The following is a 19,691-nucleotide window of genomic DNA, read 5'->3' on the forward strand; positions in this document are numbered from 1 at the left end:
TTTTTTTCTTTTGTGTGAGCGAATTGCTGAGACTCTTTTCCTGTGCTGTGTGTTGGCGAATGAAGAGCTGAAACCTTCTCTTTGTAGTAGGCAAACTAAACGGGGTTTTTTTTCCCCTCTAGAAATTCTTGTGCTGCTGTTCTCTGCCTCTTGTTCGATTACGACTACAGGCAAAACTGCAAGGTTTTGGGGCAGGGGGAGATGTCACAGTTCTGACTTTCGGTTTCCAGGCATGGGCAAACAGGATATCTCTGGCGCCTCACAGTTCCGGTTTTGAGGCTTCATTTAGAATGTTGGGGTTGCGAATTATGTCCGGAAGGGGCGTGGCTGAGGGCGGGTCCTGAGTGACAGTGAGTGGTGCATGAGTGAGAGTTGCTGACAGCCTAGCCTTCAGTGTTTCCCTCCCACAGAGTGAGCTTCAGAATGTTCCAGGTGAGAATTATTATACAGGATATTCTATATACTTTCGGAGAACCCTAGTAGCCTATAAAAGGAAAAATAGATCAACAGAAAAAAAAGTGCATAAGATACCAAACTGACATCAGCTTGCCAAAAGTAATGAATTTTATTTACAAATACATGGAACCAGATTACAGTAAAACCACTAATGAACCTCTTAACAAAAGCAATGATTTCCTGGTAATGGCATTAATTGAAAGATCAATAGTCTCTAGCGAGAGTAAAGCAGTTATCCTGGGGGCTGTAAGTAAAATGAAGAGTCCATCTCACAGCAGTAAGGTCTTCCTGTGTCTTTTTGCTTCCTTTAATGGCTCTCTCCTTTCTTGCCTACAACCTGAGAGACAGAAAGCAGAAAAATAAATCATACTTTAAAATTCAAGTTAATTTTTTCTGCAACTGGTATTTCCCCTGATACAGAGGATGCCATTTAATTGATTTTAAAAGGGCATTTTAAACCATTTAGGTCAGTTAACTAGTTCAAGGCAGTTATTGATTAAAGCAAGGAAATTATGGACAGCAGCAATCTGGTCTACATGATTAGTCCTATAGGAGATTTCACTTATAGAATTATGAAAACATAAAGCATTTCTGCATAAGCTTTATAATTAAGTTTTGGTTTATTTATGAAAATTAAGATTGTGTCTGATCAAATTAAACTATGCTACTGTTTAAGTGAGGAAAATATGCTGATGCTCACAAGGAAGACAACACTAAGCAAAGAATATGGACATTAGTTATTATTTACAGTGCTTTGCAAGAGTTTTCATATCCAAAGTACATTTTTCAGTTTGTTTAAAACATACTGCTCATCATGCATTAAAAGGAGCTTAGATCAATAAGACAAACAACCCCACACTTTAGATGTTCAAAGAATAATTATGAAAATACTCAAAAAGTAATTAAGAATCAGTCTGGATTGTGCAAGTCCTTACACCTTTGTCACAGTAAACGTAAATTATCTCCAGTTTCAAAAATTGCCTTAACAAAGCCCCATAAGTTAAATAGAACCCATCTGTATACAATTACAGTAATTGCTCTAATCTAAATACTTCTGGATGAAGAATCAAACACTGTTATATGACGTAAACATGAAGCAAAGGTCTAAACATGCCAAACACAGAGAATTCCAGGATAGTTATTCACAAGAATTCTAGGATAGTTATTTTAAAAAGGCACATACTAGGGGAAGGCTATAAGAAAATTTCTGTGTTTGATTATCCCTTGGAAGCCATCATTCTATAGTGGAAAGAATTTCACCACTGTCTCAGTCAGACTGTCCCTTCAGAGTCAGTAGCTCTGGGTTAGGAAACTGCTGAGGAAAGGTCACCAACACCAAACATTACTTAGAAAAAAAGGTAGAGAGGTCTCTAGCCAAGCCTGGTAAAAAAATGTCGACTGTTCAAGAACTTCAAAATTATAACCACAAACATGGCCTGTACAAGAGTGGCAAGGAAGTCATAGCTGCAGCTATATCATAGGATGTACTGCACGGTATTTGCAAAGAAACACTTAGGGGACTCTGCACATGTATGGGGAAAGTTCTGTGGTATAATAAGACCAAAGCAAAACTTATAGATCTTAATGCTAAGTGATATGTGGCATGAAATACACAGCACATTATCCTCTCATCATCTCTACAGTAAAACATTAAATTGTGGGAATGCTACAGCTTGTGAAGATTTAGGGAAAGATGGATGTTGCAATGTACGGGCAGAATGGGAAAGAAAACTTGTTCTAGCCTGCCACAGGTCTAGGACTGGGGAGAAAATGCACTTTCATGAAGACAACTAAGGGAGGGCAACAACTGTACCATCTCGCCAGTGCTCACCAATCTTCTTGCAGCCGCAACTTGCAAATCACACTGCTGTGGAAAGCACGACCCCCAAGCAGTGCCTCACATGACATCCTATGGAGGCGCCTGGTTGGTTTTGACCCTAAACACAGGTTTCATGACCTCATTTGGGGTCCTGACCCCCATTCTGAGAAGCTCTGTCCTATGCCATTCTTGGCTGTTATTGCTACTTCTACTAAGTATTGAGTCAAGGGATGTGAAGACTTATGCAATTAATACTATTTTGGGACCCATCTACTACAGTGTGTTAAGCCTTTAGCCCCAAATTTTGTATAGGTCGCCCAAAGTTGGACAATTTTGGGTGCAGCTAGCAGATCCATGCGCAAACTAATTGATTGTTGGAATTAACAAGCACTAATTAGGCAGTCATTAGTAGTTACATGCAGATCGGACATATGCCTCTATTCTATAACCTGTACATAACTCCAAAAGGGGCACAGGTGGGTCGGAGGCGTTCCCAGGATTTAGGCACGTAGTTATAGAATACTGTCATTTCCACACGTAACTCATTAGTTGGGCGCAAGCATTTACGCCAGCCTTTGGCAGGCACAAATACTCACGCCCAAAGTTAGGAGCAAAAATGAGTGCTAAGCTTATATTCTATAAAGGCCATTCCGCATGGAACGACCTTTATAGAATACTAACTTAGTTCAGCTCATCCCAATGCCTGTCGACCTATACAGAATTCCTGCTGAGAGACAGCTACCATGAGACCAGATTAATAGATTTTGCGATAGTTGCCTGTTACCAGGCATTACTTCATTTTTCAGAATTTCTCTGTCAGCGGGCATGGCATGAGCAGAGTGGACACTTTAGATTCTTGGCAGTTAACGTGTTGCACTTATGCACTAATTGCCTAACAGAGTTAACATGAGATCATTTACCACCTCCTATTGTGTTTCCACATTTACTGGGAGCAGGTACCATGTATTAATCTGAATATTGGTGCACGACCTGCAATTAAAAAAAAAACCTGGGAATACCTCTTCATGATGCACTAGTTCTGTGCTTGCCTTGCACTAAATCCTGTATTATAGTGTATATAAGCCCTTTAGTAGAAGGGCCCTTTGGTTTCTTATTCTCAAATAATTTTAGAATATTTATCTAATTGTTCTTTAACATTAAAATTGTGGAGTTTGTTGTGTAGATCGATGAAAACAATGCACTTTGAACTGTATTTTTTAGAAGACTGTGAAAAAAAGATCCCAGTAATGAATTTTTTTTTAAAAAACTTGCAGAGAGTACATTTACTCCAGTACACCAGGGTAAATTCAGCACTAATCTCACACCTCCACTAACACGTTATAAACAAAGTTGATGGTATGACAAACACTGAAAAGTTTAAAAAGACTTGTTAGTCGTTCCTAGTCTATCAAGGGCTGCTACACACAGAAACACATTTTGAATACTTTAGGGTTACCATTAGCTTGATTGCTGTCTTCAGCTACATACTAAAGTATACAAACAGAAAATCAGATATTCTTAAGAAGTGATCATCAGAATTAAAAATGCTGCTATAACGTAAAGTTTTAAAACCTCATGCACAAAACTTTACAATTAAGGAATGTTTAGAGAAAGAAGGAACAAATAGCACCATAGGTTCAATGCCCAGCATAATGCGGTCATTCATCCTACGAGGCAGAGAAAATTAGTACAAATTGTCATGGTGCAAAAATTACTTACTCTCTTAAAGTCATTCATATTTGTGGCTTGAACTGGAGTTCCAATAAATGTGAAATATGTAATTTTCGTTGTTTCTTCATCACTCTGATTTGACTGGATAAATAGCTTAAGAAATAGAATAGTAGTCCTAATTATACATTGCCTTAAGTTTCTATTCATTTAAAAATAAAAAGTTCTTCCTTTAACTAGAATGTCAAAGTAAAAATACTTTCAAAAATCCCCATTTTAAGTATGATGCTTTAGACCAACTATACAGCAAGCCAGAGGGCACCTGAAACCAGGGTTTGTGGTTTCAAATGAAACTGAATCTGCTGCCAAAATTCACTGCTTGATTTCAAATGGAACCGAAGCCAAAAATGAAACTGTTGCCCCACCCCCTGCTGCAAACCTGACCTCCCTGAGTATATCTTTTATAGTCTGCCCATGCTGGTTCCAATGCCAAAAAATGGTAGCGTGAGCTGCTGTGGGAAGTCACGGCCACAATTTTGACTATGCAGCAGGCGGAGGCAGGAGCAACCTAGGATTGCTCCTGCTCCAAAGAGGCCACTAGGCCACCAGGTATTTTAGAAGGTAGGCCTGGGAAGGTCCTACAGATGAGGGCATTTTCAGCTTAAATATGAACCTGGATTTCAGGCTGGTTTTGAAGCCGAATCTGAAATTCGGTCAGCCTCTACAGCAAGCATTCATCCACCTCTCCTGCCCTAGCATCCAAATTTCTTTAAATCTAACCCCACAGAGGACAGGAACCCAGGTCTTGCACAGCAGTGACCAACACTTTGCAGCCAACTCTGCAATTCAGAAAGGGAAGGGCATATGACAAGTGCAACAGATTAAAAAAAAAAAAAAAGGGGTGTGTGTCTTATTTTAATTTTGCTTTTAACATAATTGCTCTAACTCCTGCTACTTGAACTTGCAAGGTTTCCTCAACTAGAATCCCAAGCAGGGAACTACATGAGAATGAAGCAGATGGGGGAAATATTTAGAAATGAATCTTTCTGGTGAACTGGCTGTCCCCTAGCCCAGCGTTTCCCAACGTGATTCTTTTAAGTGTCTTAAACAGGTCATTCACATATGAACACATGGTAAATATTCATTCTGGCTTGTACTGATACATTTACCTATACAAATCACAAATGTTTAAATATGAAATATAGCAAATGGGTACATATTGGTGGAAAAGAAAAGCAGATGTCCCTTTAAGTTGTAGCTGTTACCCACAAACTGGAACAGATGCTACTGGTCAGAAATGGTATTAATGGGAGACATATCAAAGCAGATATCACTGATAAATTTCTTGAAAGAAACAAAAAGCACTAGAGGCCTCCAGAGCTGGGATGGCAAGAAATTCTACATAAGAGGGGGCTCGGATCAACCAGTCGTCCAGATAAGGATGGACTTGTACTCCTTCCTTTCGTAGGAAGGCTGCGATGACCACCATTACACTTTGGAGAAGGTCCGCGGAGCAGTAGCCAACCCGAACGGGAGGGCTCTGAATTGGAAGTGTCGGCCCAGGACTGCAAAACGCAGAAAGCGTTGATGAGGAGGCCAGATGGGAATATGCAAGTAAGCTTCCTTGATGTCTAAGGATGCCAGGAACTCCCCTGCCTTCACTGCCGCTATAACAGAGCGGAGAGTCTCCATTCGGAAGTGCCGAACTTTCAAGGTCCGATTGACCCCTTTGAGGTCGAGGATAGGCCATACAGAACCAACACAGGTCGTGTTTCGGCATCTGTGCCTGCGCAGGGGTCTAAAATATAGCTATCCAAATCAAAAGCCTGTGACATCACAGCGTGAGACTCCAGTGCTGGAGTCTTACTCAGCGGTATCACAGGCTTTTGATTTAAATAACTGTATCTTGCTATCCCAGCTCCGGAAGCCCTAGTACTTTTTGTGTTTCTTGGTTTGTATCTTGTATTTTGGTTTCCCTCTCTGTCTTTGGCTAATTTCTAAAGAAAAGGATTATATAGTATCTATCGGCTGAGGAATTAAGCTACGTAAATACTCTATGCATTGATGTACGGCTGATTGATAAAATGAGTCATAACTTACAGTTACACTATTAACATTCTGAAATTTGACATAGCGCAGCTGAATGATTCCATCCTCTTTGATATCATCTTGCGTTAGTTCCACAGCTTGGGTTGGTTCACTTCTCATGGCCTCATCAAAATCCATTGAGCGAGGAAGATTGATAAAAATCTTTACAAACTTGGGACCCTGACCTGGATTAAAGAGCATAAGTCCTTTTATAACATTGCTGGTTTGTTTTTTTTAAATAAGATACAAAGAAAAAAGGAGAGACAGAGAAAAATTGCACAGGAGAAACTTTGTGGTTAAAAGAGTGCTTCCCAAGCCTCTGCTGGAGGCATACCTAGCCAGCCAGGTTTTCAGGGTTAGCACCTTATTGAAGACCCACTGCATGCAAATCTCTCTCATACATATTCATAGTACTAATCCTGAAAACAAATGACTAGGTGTGCCCTCCAGGAGATAATTGACAAGGGTTAGAGAAGTGGATTACAAACCAGGGAAGCCAGGATTCAAATCCTGTATCTTTCACTAACTTTGTGACCTTGGGTAAGTCACTTCACTCTTCATTGCCTCAGGTACAATTTATGCTGAAAGCCCATTTGAGCATGCAAATAATTTCTGTACCTGAATGCAATGCGCCTCTAGCTCAGATCTGGAAAAGGTGAGTAATGAATCTAAAATCCAAATTCAAAAGGGTGAAAAAGCAAGCCATAGATAAAGCACAGCTTTCAAAATTACAGATTGGCTATTCTATTCTCAAAGCATGATGCATTTGAACTAATCTGGCACTGGGCTGTCTTAGCCAGTAGCAGGACTGTCTGTACAAAGACCTTTTTGAGCAGTACTAGCCCAGCACCAAAGGTATGAATGTGCAACTACTACTACTACTCATTTCTATAGCGCTACTAGATGTAAGCAGCGCTGTACATCTGACCATGAGACAGTCCCTGCTCGATAGACCTTACAATCTAATTAGGACAAACGAGAGATAAGGGAATATTAAAGTGAGGATGACAAAATAAAGGTTCTGAACAAGTGAATAAGGGTTAGGAGTTAAAGGCAGCAACAAAAAGGTGGGCTTTTAGCTTAGATTTGATGACGGCCAGAGATGGAGCTTGACGTACCGGCTCAGGAAGTCTAGGTGCAGCAAGATAAAAGGAACGAAGTCTGGAGTTAGTGGTGGGGGAGAAGGGTGCAGATAAGAGAGATTTACCCAGTGAACGGAGTTCCTGGGAAGGAATGTAGGGAGAGATGAGAGTGGAGAGGTACTGAGGAGCTGCAGAGTGAATGCACTTATAAGTCAATAAGAGGAGTTTGAACTGTATGCAGAAACAGATAGGAAGCCAGTGAAGTGACTTGAGGAGAGGGCTAATATGAGCATAACGACACTGGCAGAATATTAGTCGTGCAGCAGAATTTTGAACAGATTGAAGAGGAGAGAGATGGCTAAGTGGGAGACCTATGAGAAGCAAGTTGCAATAGTCTAAGTGAGAGGTGATAAGAGTGTGGACAAGGGTTCTGGTAGTGTGCTCAGAAAGGAAAGGGCAAATTTTGGTGATATTATAGAGAAAGAAATGACAGGTTTTAGCAGTCTGCTGAATATGTGCAGAGAAGGAGAGGGAGGAGTCGAAGATGATCCTAAGGTTACGAGCTGATGAGACAGGAAGCATGAGAATGTTATCCACAGAAATAGAGAATGGGGGAGGAGGAGCGGTTGGTTTAGGGGGAAAGATAAGCTCATGTTTAGTTTCAGATGGCGCCGAGACATCCAAGCAGCAATATCAGACAGGCAGGCTGATACTTTGGCCTGGATTTCGGCTGACATCTTGATACAGGTAGTCCTAAATATATATTAAACGTTGTAATCAGTATCAGATGGGAGCTGCAACTTGTTAAATGTCTTCAATAACAATTTATTTTAGATTGCAGTTGAATGTATAAAGTTTAAACATGTCCCTCTTCCCCTTCCTCAGTCAAAGATGTTTTTAAAGCATGCTTCTTCATTGCAAAGCACCCTTATCATCACCAATTGTTCACATATATGCATCTATTATGGGTTCTCTATGGATGGAAAGTGGCTGTATTAGGTAGGAGTAATTTTAAATGCCAATTTCAATCAAATCCATTCAGGTCAGCTTCCGATGGATACATTGGAAGAGATGGAAAATCTGGTTTTGCTGATGCAAAGAAACTAAAGCATAAAAACAAAAGATGACTAGGAAATGTAGTGTAATACAAGGAAGGTGTAAGTAAGTGTACACTTCTTCAATTTGCTTCCCAGGGTTGTGTCGTATTTTATGAAGTGCCCTAAATGAAAAAGTTTGTATTGCTGTTAAATGACAAAAGAGAATTTAAATATTTTTCTGTATGGCAAGTGTCAATGGGAAATATCCTAGTTCTTTTGCTCTACAGTGGGTGCACAATGTTTATTTACAGACGAAAAAGTGCAGAGTTTCTATCGCAGTTGTCCTTTTCTGTATACTTTTGGGCTAATGACAAACCACAAACTTTACTCCCCCAGTGCTAAGCGAATGCTGCCAATTGTATAATTTTAGTAGTATTATTACAGGGGGCTGAAACTGTCATGGATTTCATTATTGCATAGGAGGCTTTTACAGCAAACGTAAAACTCCCATATGTACCTAATGTCTGCATACCTTGTTCTGAGTCTAAGGCAGTGTTTCCCAAGTCCAGTCCTGAAGTACCCCTTGCCAGTCAGATTTTCAGGATATTCACAATGAATATGCATGAAAGATTTGCATATAATGGAGGCAGTGCATGCAAATCAAGTTCATACATATTCATTGTGGATATCCTGAAAACATGATTGGCAAGGGGTACTCCAGGACTGGACTTGGGAAACACTGGTCTAGGGTGTGCTCCTCTTGGTCAGATAAAATGTGGACTTGTGTTTCAGATAATTTCTTCCCCCCACTCCCACCCAAAAAAATGCAAAACAAATCACCTGCAATTTACAGTAGGCCTCTAGAAGATTTAAGTTCTTTTACAAACCTTTGGGGGGAGATCCACCTTCTGGAGACCTCTAAGACCTGGCCTCCCCCAGATCCTTGACTAGTTTCTCAAGATTTTCTCCAAAGAGCAACTTCTGAAACAGGAGTTTGTTAAGCCAAGTTTTGGAGGCCGAATCTACCAAACAGCACCAAAGCCACAGCCAACACCAGACTACTACCACTGAAGGCACAGAATACAAAGCTACTTTTACCAAATCAAAGAATGGCAGGAAGGAAAGCCGCCCAGAACTCTAGGCTAAACAACTCCAGCAAATGCTAGTACAATACTCTCTATGCAGGGCTTTATTTCAGGAGAACTTGCACCTTTCCATTGTCTGCTAAAATTGACCCAAGATCCCTATTAATGAAGGGCCTAGGCTATGCATTCCCCAAACCCACACAGAGTACGTCCCCCACGGGAGAAACAGTGTCTCCAGCCAATCCCTGCAGGCCCATGGGAGAATGTAAAGATGCGTGCTACACTCAGCACATTTATTTATTTTAAATACTTCTAGCCCACCTATATCCTAAGTGGTTTCCATAAAAAACATATATATTAAAATACAAAATAAAATATCAAAAATAAATAATAGCAGCAGCTCAGGCCCTGCAAAAAATGTGGAAGGTATGGACTACAGAGGCTGACCCATCCAGACAATAAAGAGGTTGAAAGTACAATGTTTCAGTTTTGGGTTAATGATTTGAGATGGCAGTTTTGGGACTCATCTCTTTCTGGGCAATGTTCAAAGCCATTTAATTAGGTAGTGGCCACCAATATCTGGATATATTGTTTAGTCAGGCTTTTCTGTGGACAGTGCCACTAAATATCCTTACAAACTGCCTCTGTGCTATCCGGATATTGTCAAAGAAGTCCATGGGAACAGCTAGAGCAGAATTCAAAGTTACCTAGTAAGCAGCAGTGTTGTCTCTTAATCAGATAGCTATCTGGATAAAATTAGGACAGAAAAAGGACTGTGCTAAATTTATCCAGATAGCTACCTGGATAAGTAGTCTGGAAAATGGGCAGTGCTAGTATAGGCACGTGTTTTGAGTGTGCGCAGATCTATTTTTCAGCACGCCTGTAAAACGAGGCCATCCTTTAAAAAATTTTGCCAAAAATGGAAATGCGGCAAAATAAAAATTGGCGCGCGGCCATTTTGGGTCTGAGACCTTACTGCCACCCATTGACTTAGCGGTAAGGTCTCACACGGTAACCGTGCAGTAATCACCTACACACGTAGAATGACGAATTACTGCCAGTTTCCGCCGTGCACCAGAAAATACTACTACTACTATAAATCATTTCTATAGCGCTACCAGTCGTACGTAGTGTATGCGTAGTGGACGCGCGTAAAAAACAAAATTACCGCCAGGGCCATATGGTAGTCGAGTGGTAACTCCAAATTGACATGTGTAGGTGCCTACACAGCATAATAAAAGGGCCCCCCAGGAATGTCGTCTAGAACATGGCTGAAGTCTAATAATTGGGATATTAAGCAGTCCTGGAAATCCTCGATACTTTTTCAGACAGTCAACCAATTAATATAACCCCTAAACCAAGTGATGCTGCTGTAGCTATACAGCCGGATGATCAATCTCTTGTGGACTTTTTCTTTTCTAAAGCTGGTAAGAATGGAATTAGAAAAGATGCAATCTCTCATTGTAATGAATAGAGTATTATCTTTCCTTTTGCATAATCAAATTTTTGTAGGTCTGTTCTGGTCATCTTTTGATTTAATATCGTATGATGATAATCACTTTCATAGTTCGTAAACTCTCTCATACACATAGATCTAGATTCTATATATCACGCCTAAAAAAAAATTGGCACCGAAATGAAATTCACCTAAGCGCATTCTATAAAGTAAGCCTAAATTTCTTTTTTTTTTTAATTTTATTTACAGAATTTAAACATAATCATCACAAGAAATTTTGCTTACAGAAACAGAACATACAGGGCGAAGTAATAATGATAAAAATTAAAAGCAAATAATATTATAAGAAAAAAATATAACACAAAAATCCAGATACTTCAATTTAGCCCACAATACAAAACAGGGACAGAGAAAATATCAATTGGAGTACATAATTAAGTAATAGGGAAAAAAAAGAAAAAGCATATCCCCGATATCGGCGCAGATTCTATAACAATGGGCATTAACAAGCTTAATATTTTCATCTGTCTTCCTATATCAGATAGCCTAGATTTGACTTATCTGCTATTTTTTTTCTGTATTAACAACATAAAATTCTATGCTACTAAACATATGTGGAAGTTTAATGCTGACAAAAGTTTTATGGTTCAGTAATTTTTTTTACTTCTAGTCCTCCTTTGATTTCACTACAGCAATCTATCTCGTCCTGTGGTACAAACATCAGAAGTCCTAGGCATTATTTCTGATTCTACTCTTTCATTTGAACCTCAAATCAACAGTCTATCGAAAAAAAAATATTCTTTAAATTGAAACAATTGAGATGAATTTGTTCCAATTTAAGCATGTTGATCTTCTGGTTCAACCTTTTATACTTTCTCAGCTGAATCATTGTAATTCAGTTTACGTTGGACTTCCACAGAAGCAACTTGATAAATTACAATTATTGCAGAGCACTGCCACTAAAATGATTTTTTGAGGTAATAAGTATGATATTTGAGTCAGTCCTTTGTTTAATTGATTTACACTGGTTACTGTTGAAAGCTAGGATTATTCACAAGATTTCTTGTTTAGTTTTTAAATCATTTCATGCTCTTCCCATCTTCTACTTAATCGCTCCACCGCCTTACCTATCCCTATCCTTTTTCTCATACCTCTTCTATCCCATTTACTCCTTGTTCATTTGTCATACCACATACCCCCTTTGTTGATTCTGTTACTATAGATTGTATTCTCTTGTTACAATGTAAGCCGCATTGAGCCTGCGATGAGCGGGAAAGCGCGAGGTACAAATGTAATAAATAAATAAATTTCATGACCAGACTCCTGTTTATGTACATGATTTACTTTTTCATTCTCTTTCTAAGTTAACATTCAGATTTAAGGATGATAATTTTCTTTATCCTCTGGTTCAACGTCTAGTATCAAAGAGACGTTATGAACGTTTATACCCTTTTCAGGGTGCCTTTCATTGGAATTCTCTGCCGATTGAATTAAGACCTGAAAATTCATATTCTTTATTTTGTAAAAATCTTAAGACCTTTTTATTTCATGAATGCCTACTTCTAACTTCTATTTAACGAATATATATTTGTAACTTTGTTTAAATTGTATGATTTATTCTAATTGGGGTTTGTTTTTTACAGTTTTCTACACCATCTTCTTAGGATATGGCGGTTAATGAGCGCTAGATTAGATTAGATTAGATTAATATTGATCCGTTTGTATTTTATATAGTAGAGGAGGAAATCCACTTCTCTATTTCTCCAGTGTTGTACTGCAGGCAGGATCCAGTTTCTTGGGGTTGCCAGTTCAGTTTCTTCGGCACAGAATATTTGTAGTCATTTGTTCTGTTATTTGGTTAGGCTTTATCCATATTTTGCATATGGGACCAAATTGAGGTGTATTTCATAAGCCTATAGTTTGTGTAGGGATTTGTAGCAGCCTGGTTAGTTCTTTTCCCAACAAGAAGTGTGTTTTACAGACTGATTTGCAATGCTGCTTTTTTTTTTTATTTGTTTGGTTGTTTATTTTTTTTTGTTTTGTTTAACAGATTCTGGCTGGTTACAGGGGTTGAGGCCATCATGGGGGCGAGTCCCTCTATGATCAGCCCACCCCTTAAAAGCAGCCCTGCATGTGTGTTAAATAAAGTATCTCTTTTTTGCCAGGGAGAAAACAGAAAGCACTGGTTCTATGCCTCCAACAAACTAATGATTTGGTAAACTCATGAAGTCTGTTTCCCTGTAATACCAATACACTTTCAGGGAAAAGTCAGGCATTCAATATAAGGCTCAGCTGGTTATGTATGTTAACTTTTCCCCCACACAGACTCAGGATGGGAGGTGGAAAGGACACAAGTATATTAAATAATTATTCCACCAGTTTCCTTTCAACAGCCTAACACAAAATAATATGAGCCTAAGTCTAATGTTACATTTAACCCTTGGGAATAACAGAGAAATGAACAATGCATAAGACAGAACGCTACAAAGGGTAGGGCAGTCCAACTGCAACAATGAGGCTCATAACCTAGTGAACAGAAAGATTTCATAGTGAATCTGATTTTCTGTCTTGTGAGCTACTTTTCTTTCCTTCCTCAAGAGCATTGTGAATGAAGGTAAAAGAGAGAGACCGATTTGACTTACTCACCATTCTCTGGTCCTTGAAGTTTCATAGAATAAAGCTTAACAGGCTGATTAAAGGCTACAGTCATAAGCAGCTGTGGAGATAAATTAAAGTTTCAGAGCACGTAACTGAAGATAAAACTACTACTCTAATCCATAAAAGATTTGTATTTCTAGAGAACTACAGGAAAAAATGATTAATATATTTCACTTACATTCCTGAAACCAAGGAGGTTTAGGTATGTTCTGGGGATTTTCTCAAAGTACTTAAAGTCTTGTAGTGTTGCCTAAATATCTATTTCTGCCTGTGTAGTTGCAATTCATTTCTTCAAGGTGCAATGCATCCTTCTCCCTCCCCCCCCCCACCCCAAATCAATAGCTAAATGTGTTACCATCTTCCTTTTCAGAGCTTCATCTGTACAATAAATGTGGTAAGTAGAGCTACAGACTCCAACTTATTCTCTAAAGATTCTCAATATTTTATGCTTACAGATGAAGGCCTCCAATCCTGACAAGCATTTACCTGAAATGACCTATACAGATTCTCTCTCTAAGCCTACGTCCTTTTCTGTTTTCACTTTCTGTTCTATATTTAAATAAAAGGGTTTCATAAAAATATTAAATAAAACTAGAATCTACCTTAACTTCAGGTAAAATACACAAAACATGTAATGAATTCAAAAATCTCACAAAAAATGTTTTAAACATCACAAAAGCAAAGCTGATGCTGTTATACATGACATAATACGCAAATATAAGTAATAATCACATCTTACAGTCTGCCACTCAGCAAGAGACATTAAATTACCAGGTTAATGAAAACTAAATCTAAGATTTTTCGGAGTTTTGTTTCTTTTTTTTTTTTTTTTTTTGGGGGGGGGGGGGGGGGTTTAGAGTATTCCGTGGGGCTCCATCATAAAACAAATACATATTTTTAAAAGGACCCTTTCAGATGCGTGGGTTTATGTTATCCTGCCAGAAGATGGAGACAGAGAACACAACTTCCAGTTATACTATCGCTAACATTAGGAGTGGTACAGCCCTGGAACTTGACAGCATATGAATGGCAATGCAATAGAACAAAAACTCTACATCCTTAGACAGGTTTTGGCAGACCATCAAAAGCAGTGGTTCTCAAACCTGATTGGGGTGGGGGGGAAGAACCATCAGCCAGTCAGGTTTCAGGATATCCCTAATGAACATGCATGAGACAGATTTGCATGTCTGTTGTCATTATATGCAAACCTCTCATATGCATTTAAGAACCACTGCTCTAAAGGATATGTTTAATAGATCCTTTAAGGCTGGAGAAAAACCTTGGGTCTGGAGAAAGTCTAATGTGGCCCCTCTTTGCAAAGGTGGTAACAGAGAAAAGTGAAAAATAATAGTCTGGTGAACCTTTACACCTCAGTGATAGGAAAGGTAATGAAGACACTGCTCAAGGAAATAAAGGCCAACTTTCTACAATCCAATGAGTTATAAGACCCGAAGCAACATGGCTTTACCAAAGGCAAATTACGATAAACGATATATGATTGTTTTATTATGATTTTACATTACCATGTAAACCGTTTTTGTTTTGTAACCACAATTTGAAACGGTATAGTAAAATGAATAAACGATAAACGATACCAAAGGCAAATTACGTCGTCAAATCCAATTGATTGCTTTGACTGAGTGACTACAGAACTGGATCGAGGGCATACACAAGATGTGGTTTACTTAGATTTCGACGTTCCTCATATAAGCTCAAAAATAAATTGAGTGGCTTGAGGATGGGATCCCAGGTGGTAAACTGGTCGCAAATGGAATTTGCTCAAAACAAAAATGAGTAAGTGGAGTGCCTCTAGCATCCATCCTGGAGTTGATTCTGTTCAATATATTTGTGAGTGATACTGCCAAAGGGTTAAAAGGAAAAAAGTACGCCTTTTTACAGATGACAAGAAGATTGCCAACATAGTAGACACCTCAGTGGCTCCCTGTCCGCTTCCGTATACAGTTCAAACTCCTCTTATTGACCTTTAAATGCATCCACTCTATGACCCCTCACTACCTCTCCTCTCTCATCTCTCCCTACATTCCTCCCCGTGAACTCCGCTCTCTGAACAAATCTCTCTTGTTGTCCTCCTTCTCCTCCACCACTAACTCCAGACTTCGTTCCTTTTATCTTGCGGCACCTTATGCCTGGAACCATCTTCCCGAACCCATACGTCTAGCTCCACCTCTGCCTTTTTTAAAATCTATGCTGAAAGCTCACCTTTTCACTACTGCCTTTGGCTCCTAACCACTACTCATTTGCCCTCCTCCTCCCCTGTTCCTCTTTACCCTGTAATTCCCTTGCCCGTAATTATTATTATTATTAGCATTTGTATAGCGCTACCAGACGCACGCAGCGCTGAACACCTGATCCAAAGAGACAGTCCCTGCTCAAAAGAGCTTACAATCTAAATAATACAGACAGACAAGACAGTTACGGGTGAGGGAAGTAATGGGTGAGAAGGAAGGAAGGGACAAGGGGAGGGCAATTGAGTAGTGGCTAGGATCTAAAAAGCAGCAGTGAAAAGGTGGGTTTTCAGCATAGATTTGAAAACAGGTAGAGATGGAGCTAGACATATAGGTCCAGGAAGTCTATTCCAGGCATAAGGTGCCACGACAGAAAAGGAGCGAAGCCTGGAGTTAGCAGTGGAGGAGAAGAGGGATGACAAGAGAGATTTGTCCAGTGAGCGGAGTTCACGGGAGTAATGTCTTGTCTGTCTGTTTTACCTAGATTGTAAGCTCTTTGAGCAGGGACTGTCTCTCTATGTCAAATGTAAAGCGCTGCGTGCGTCTGGTAGCGCTATATAAATGCTATTAGTAGTAGTAGTAGATGTGGTCGCATCATAGAGCGATACAAAGGCATCATAATATTCTCAGTTTTGTTCTCCATTCCTTTCTTAATAATTCCTAACATTCTACTTGTTTTCTTAGCCACCACTGCACAATCAACAGGGGTTTTCAATATATCATCAATGACGACACCTAGATTCTTTTCCTGGGCAGTGACTCCTAATGTGGAGCCTTGCATCACATAGCAATAGTTCGGGTTCCCCTTTACTACATGCATTGCCTTGCACTTGTTCACAATTAAACATCTACCATTTGGATGCCCTGTCTCCAAGTCTCATAAGGTTCTATTGCAATTTTTCACAATCCTCTTGTGATTTAACAACTTTGAACAACTGTGTTATCAGTAAATGTAATCGCCTTACTCATTATTCCTGTTTCCAGATCATTTATAAATATGTTAAAAAGCACCAGTCCCAGCACAGATGCCTAGGAAATCCCATTATTAACCCTTGGCTCCTGAAGGCCCCCACAACACCCATCAGGCATGCTCCCTTCTGAACTTACCTCCACACATGATGGGGGAAGACATCTGCTCAAGCCCCAAACACCCCCGAGTCAGCCACTGCTTTTTTTTTTCCTATGCCCTCCAAATAAGCTTTATTAGGAAAAATACCTAATACCCTACCATAACCTTTTAGAACAAGAAAGCAAAAAGGCAAGGAAAGTGGAAAGGGGAGCCCAAGTCCTAAAACCAGATATCATATCTACTTCTCCCCACCCTTTTCCCTGGTAGAAATCTCAAGAAGGTCTGCTATACACCAGGTCAGGCTTTGCCTAGTCAGATGCCTGCAGACCGAAGCCTGGGAAAAGGTCATTATACCGATCTCCAAGAGCCACCGACTACCTCAAGATCCATTCTAACCTAAGAAAAATCCCACAAGCAGAACCTCAGTGATCCTAGCCAAATATTTTGCTACATTAGTCTGAGACATGCCACCATCTACTAGAGACAAAGAATACTGACAAGTTCCAGGACTGTATCACTCCGTAAACTAGCTATGTCATCGCTGGAAAAGCCATGTTCTGTCTCCATCTACTGGTAGGGTAGCATAAACCCAGGCATTTTGACTGAACTAGCAGGAAATGGAAGAAATAAAAAATTGTTAAGCTTTAAAGGAAGAAATCATCAAAATAAGGTTATGAGATTTGGTTTACTACTAACAGGCATATCTAGATCAGAAAAGCTTTTAGGGGGGTGTGGTGGGAGGTTGCTGTTTATCTCCAGATAAACAAGATGCAGAAAAAAAAAACCCACAAACCACCAAAACAAAACCTACAACCTATCCCTCCCCACTCCCAGACACTGTTTTTGAGGGAGGGAATGTTCACAGCTGCAGAATAAACAACTTTGCCTTTATAAGGGAAGCATGTCTGGCTGACAGCCTTTAACAACCTTGCAAATGGATGAACTTAAAAGCAAGGTTTGTAGCACAGGATGGTTAGGTTTGTAGGATAGGATGTTTAGGTTTGAGTCTTTTGTCTGGCTTGACAGCTGATATATATATATATATATTTATTTATTTTAGTGGCTTTCTTTTACAATTAAACTTAATAGGTAAGGTGTCTAGTCTTGTGGTTCAGAAAGTCTTGTGCCAGATAAAGCAAGCAAGAAAAAAAAAATTCTCATTTTTTTCCAAAATTTTCATAAAGTGCTAGATGCCACATACACACACAAAAAAATTCCTTGATCCCTTTTAAATACTACTACTACTACTATTTATCATTTCTATAGCGCTACAAGTCAAAGTGTTGCTATAACATCTTGCAGGGCCAGTGGAAGCATTAGGTGCTGCCTACTGTAGATTACCACAATTTTCAGGGCAGCAGCAGGACCTATTGCTTCCACCAGCTGTAACTCACATTGATTTGCAGCCCAATACAAAGGCATTAAACCAATAGGGATGTCATCCCCACCCACCCCCAAGTCAAAGGCAAAATATCCATGTAACAATGCAGGAGAGATCACCATAGGACCAAGCGTGTTGAACTTGCAGAAGTGGAGAGCACACGAGAGGTGCAGTGCAGCCCAGAATCCTTGGTCTAACTAGAGAAGCTGGCCCCAGGTAAGAATTTTGCTGTTGGCTTCCAGTGCTTTTGCTGAGAATGCCCAAGGTGGAAGGAATCCCAGATGAATACTGCTGTCACTGTGGGATGAGAGAATGGGTGGATGTTGGTGTGGAGGAGAGGAAAAAGGGGAATCTGGATACTGTAGGGACTGGGTAGGGTAAGAAAAAAGTAATGCTGGGCACAGGGTGAAAAGGAAGGGAGAGAGATTTTTCATCCTGGTTCATTTAAAATTGTTGGATATGTCTTCTGTTTTTAAATATTATATTGATGTTTGGGGGGGAGGAGTTTATTGTTCTTCTATTATTTTATTAGTATGTTTTTCAATTAAGGTATTTTATATTTCTTGACTTACTTTGTTTACTATTTTCTGAACTATGTATACGATAGCATTATGATGTTGTATATGTATTTAAATTTTTGTTGTGGAATGGTGGCTTTGTTTTTCTATTGTTTGTTTCTCACTATTTCAATTTCAGTTTTTGTCTGCACATTTCCATATCCACTCTCTGTGGTTACATATTTTGTATTTGGTGAGGGTCTGTCCGTACTGCTAGCATGCATGAATCTATACAAGTACAGCTTCTTCTGTTTTGCCAGTGGTTGGTATGTTGGTGTTTTAAGCCCTACAGTGATATTTGCACTCTACCTTTTCCCCATGTAGGATTCTTGCTCTCCGAGCGCTGGCAGTTCATGCTGTTTTGGTATGGCAGGTTTGCCATATAGCTGAGGTAGGCAATTTAACTTCTGCAAGTTAGGTTTTCAAAATACCTTTATTGAGTATGCACGACATGCATTTGCACACAATAGAGACAGTACTTGTAAATGTATCTTATGCATATTCAATATAGATATCCTGAAAACTTGACCGGCTTGTGAAACTTGAAAACCATGCACACCCTGCAGGCATTTTATAGGGTGGGCAATTTTCAAGAAGTCTTTTTACCAGAGTAAATTAATACGTACTCACATAAATAGCTTTTGAAATTTCCCTCTTATGTCCAATTATATCTTTGTAGGATTATTTAGTTTATTACATTTTCTTTTGAGGGAGGGGTCTGACCTGGCCTATGGGCCTGAATATTCACTGGGAGGATCAGAAGCCAAAAATTCAACAAGGTGTCCATTACCCTTGCCACACTTGTAAAATTGTTAAATATACAGTTCACTAACATTAATATGCAGTCAGGTTGAAATTAAAAAAAATAAAACCATAAAGTTATATCAATTTTCCTACCTGTTCATCACAGTCCGATTCCAAGTATGTGGAGTCTTTTCGTAAACAATTATCAAAGCCATGGTCGTCGCTTTCATTAAGACATTCACAGCCAGCTTTATTTATAAATGGCAATAAATCCATCTGCAAACCAACAACAGGTATTACTTTTAAAAGCATGAAATCATGCAAAATATATTTAGTAGAAAACAC

The 19,691-nt window shown here is 39.3% G+C and overlaps 1 protein-coding gene across 1 annotated transcript in view; it reads right to left on the reverse strand.

The window, feature by feature from the left end:
• Nucleotides 1-541: 541 nt before the first annotated feature.
• The window catches only part of TXNL1 (thioredoxin like 1), a 61,246-nt gene continuing 42,096 nt past the window's right edge, over nucleotides 542-19,691 (reverse strand). The window contains exons 4-8 of the mRNA XM_030191913.1: nucleotides 19,500-19,622; nucleotides 13,338-13,407; nucleotides 6,044-6,216; nucleotides 3,995-4,099; nucleotides 542-793 (exon numbers count right to left, since the gene is read on the reverse strand). Of these exons, the coding sequence (XP_030047773.1) occupies nucleotides 764-793; nucleotides 3,995-4,099; nucleotides 6,044-6,216; nucleotides 13,338-13,407; nucleotides 19,500-19,622 (501 nt within the window). The 3' untranslated portion in view covers nucleotides 542-763. The remainder of the gene's footprint in view (nucleotides 794-3,994; nucleotides 4,100-6,043; nucleotides 6,217-13,337; nucleotides 13,408-19,499; nucleotides 19,623-19,691) is intronic.

The sequence above is a fragment of the Microcaecilia unicolor genome, chromosome 2 (assembly GCF_901765095.1).
Source record: "Microcaecilia unicolor chromosome 2, aMicUni1.1, whole genome shotgun sequence".
Lineage (NCBI taxonomy): Eukaryota > Metazoa > Chordata > Amphibia > Gymnophiona > Siphonopidae > Microcaecilia > Microcaecilia unicolor.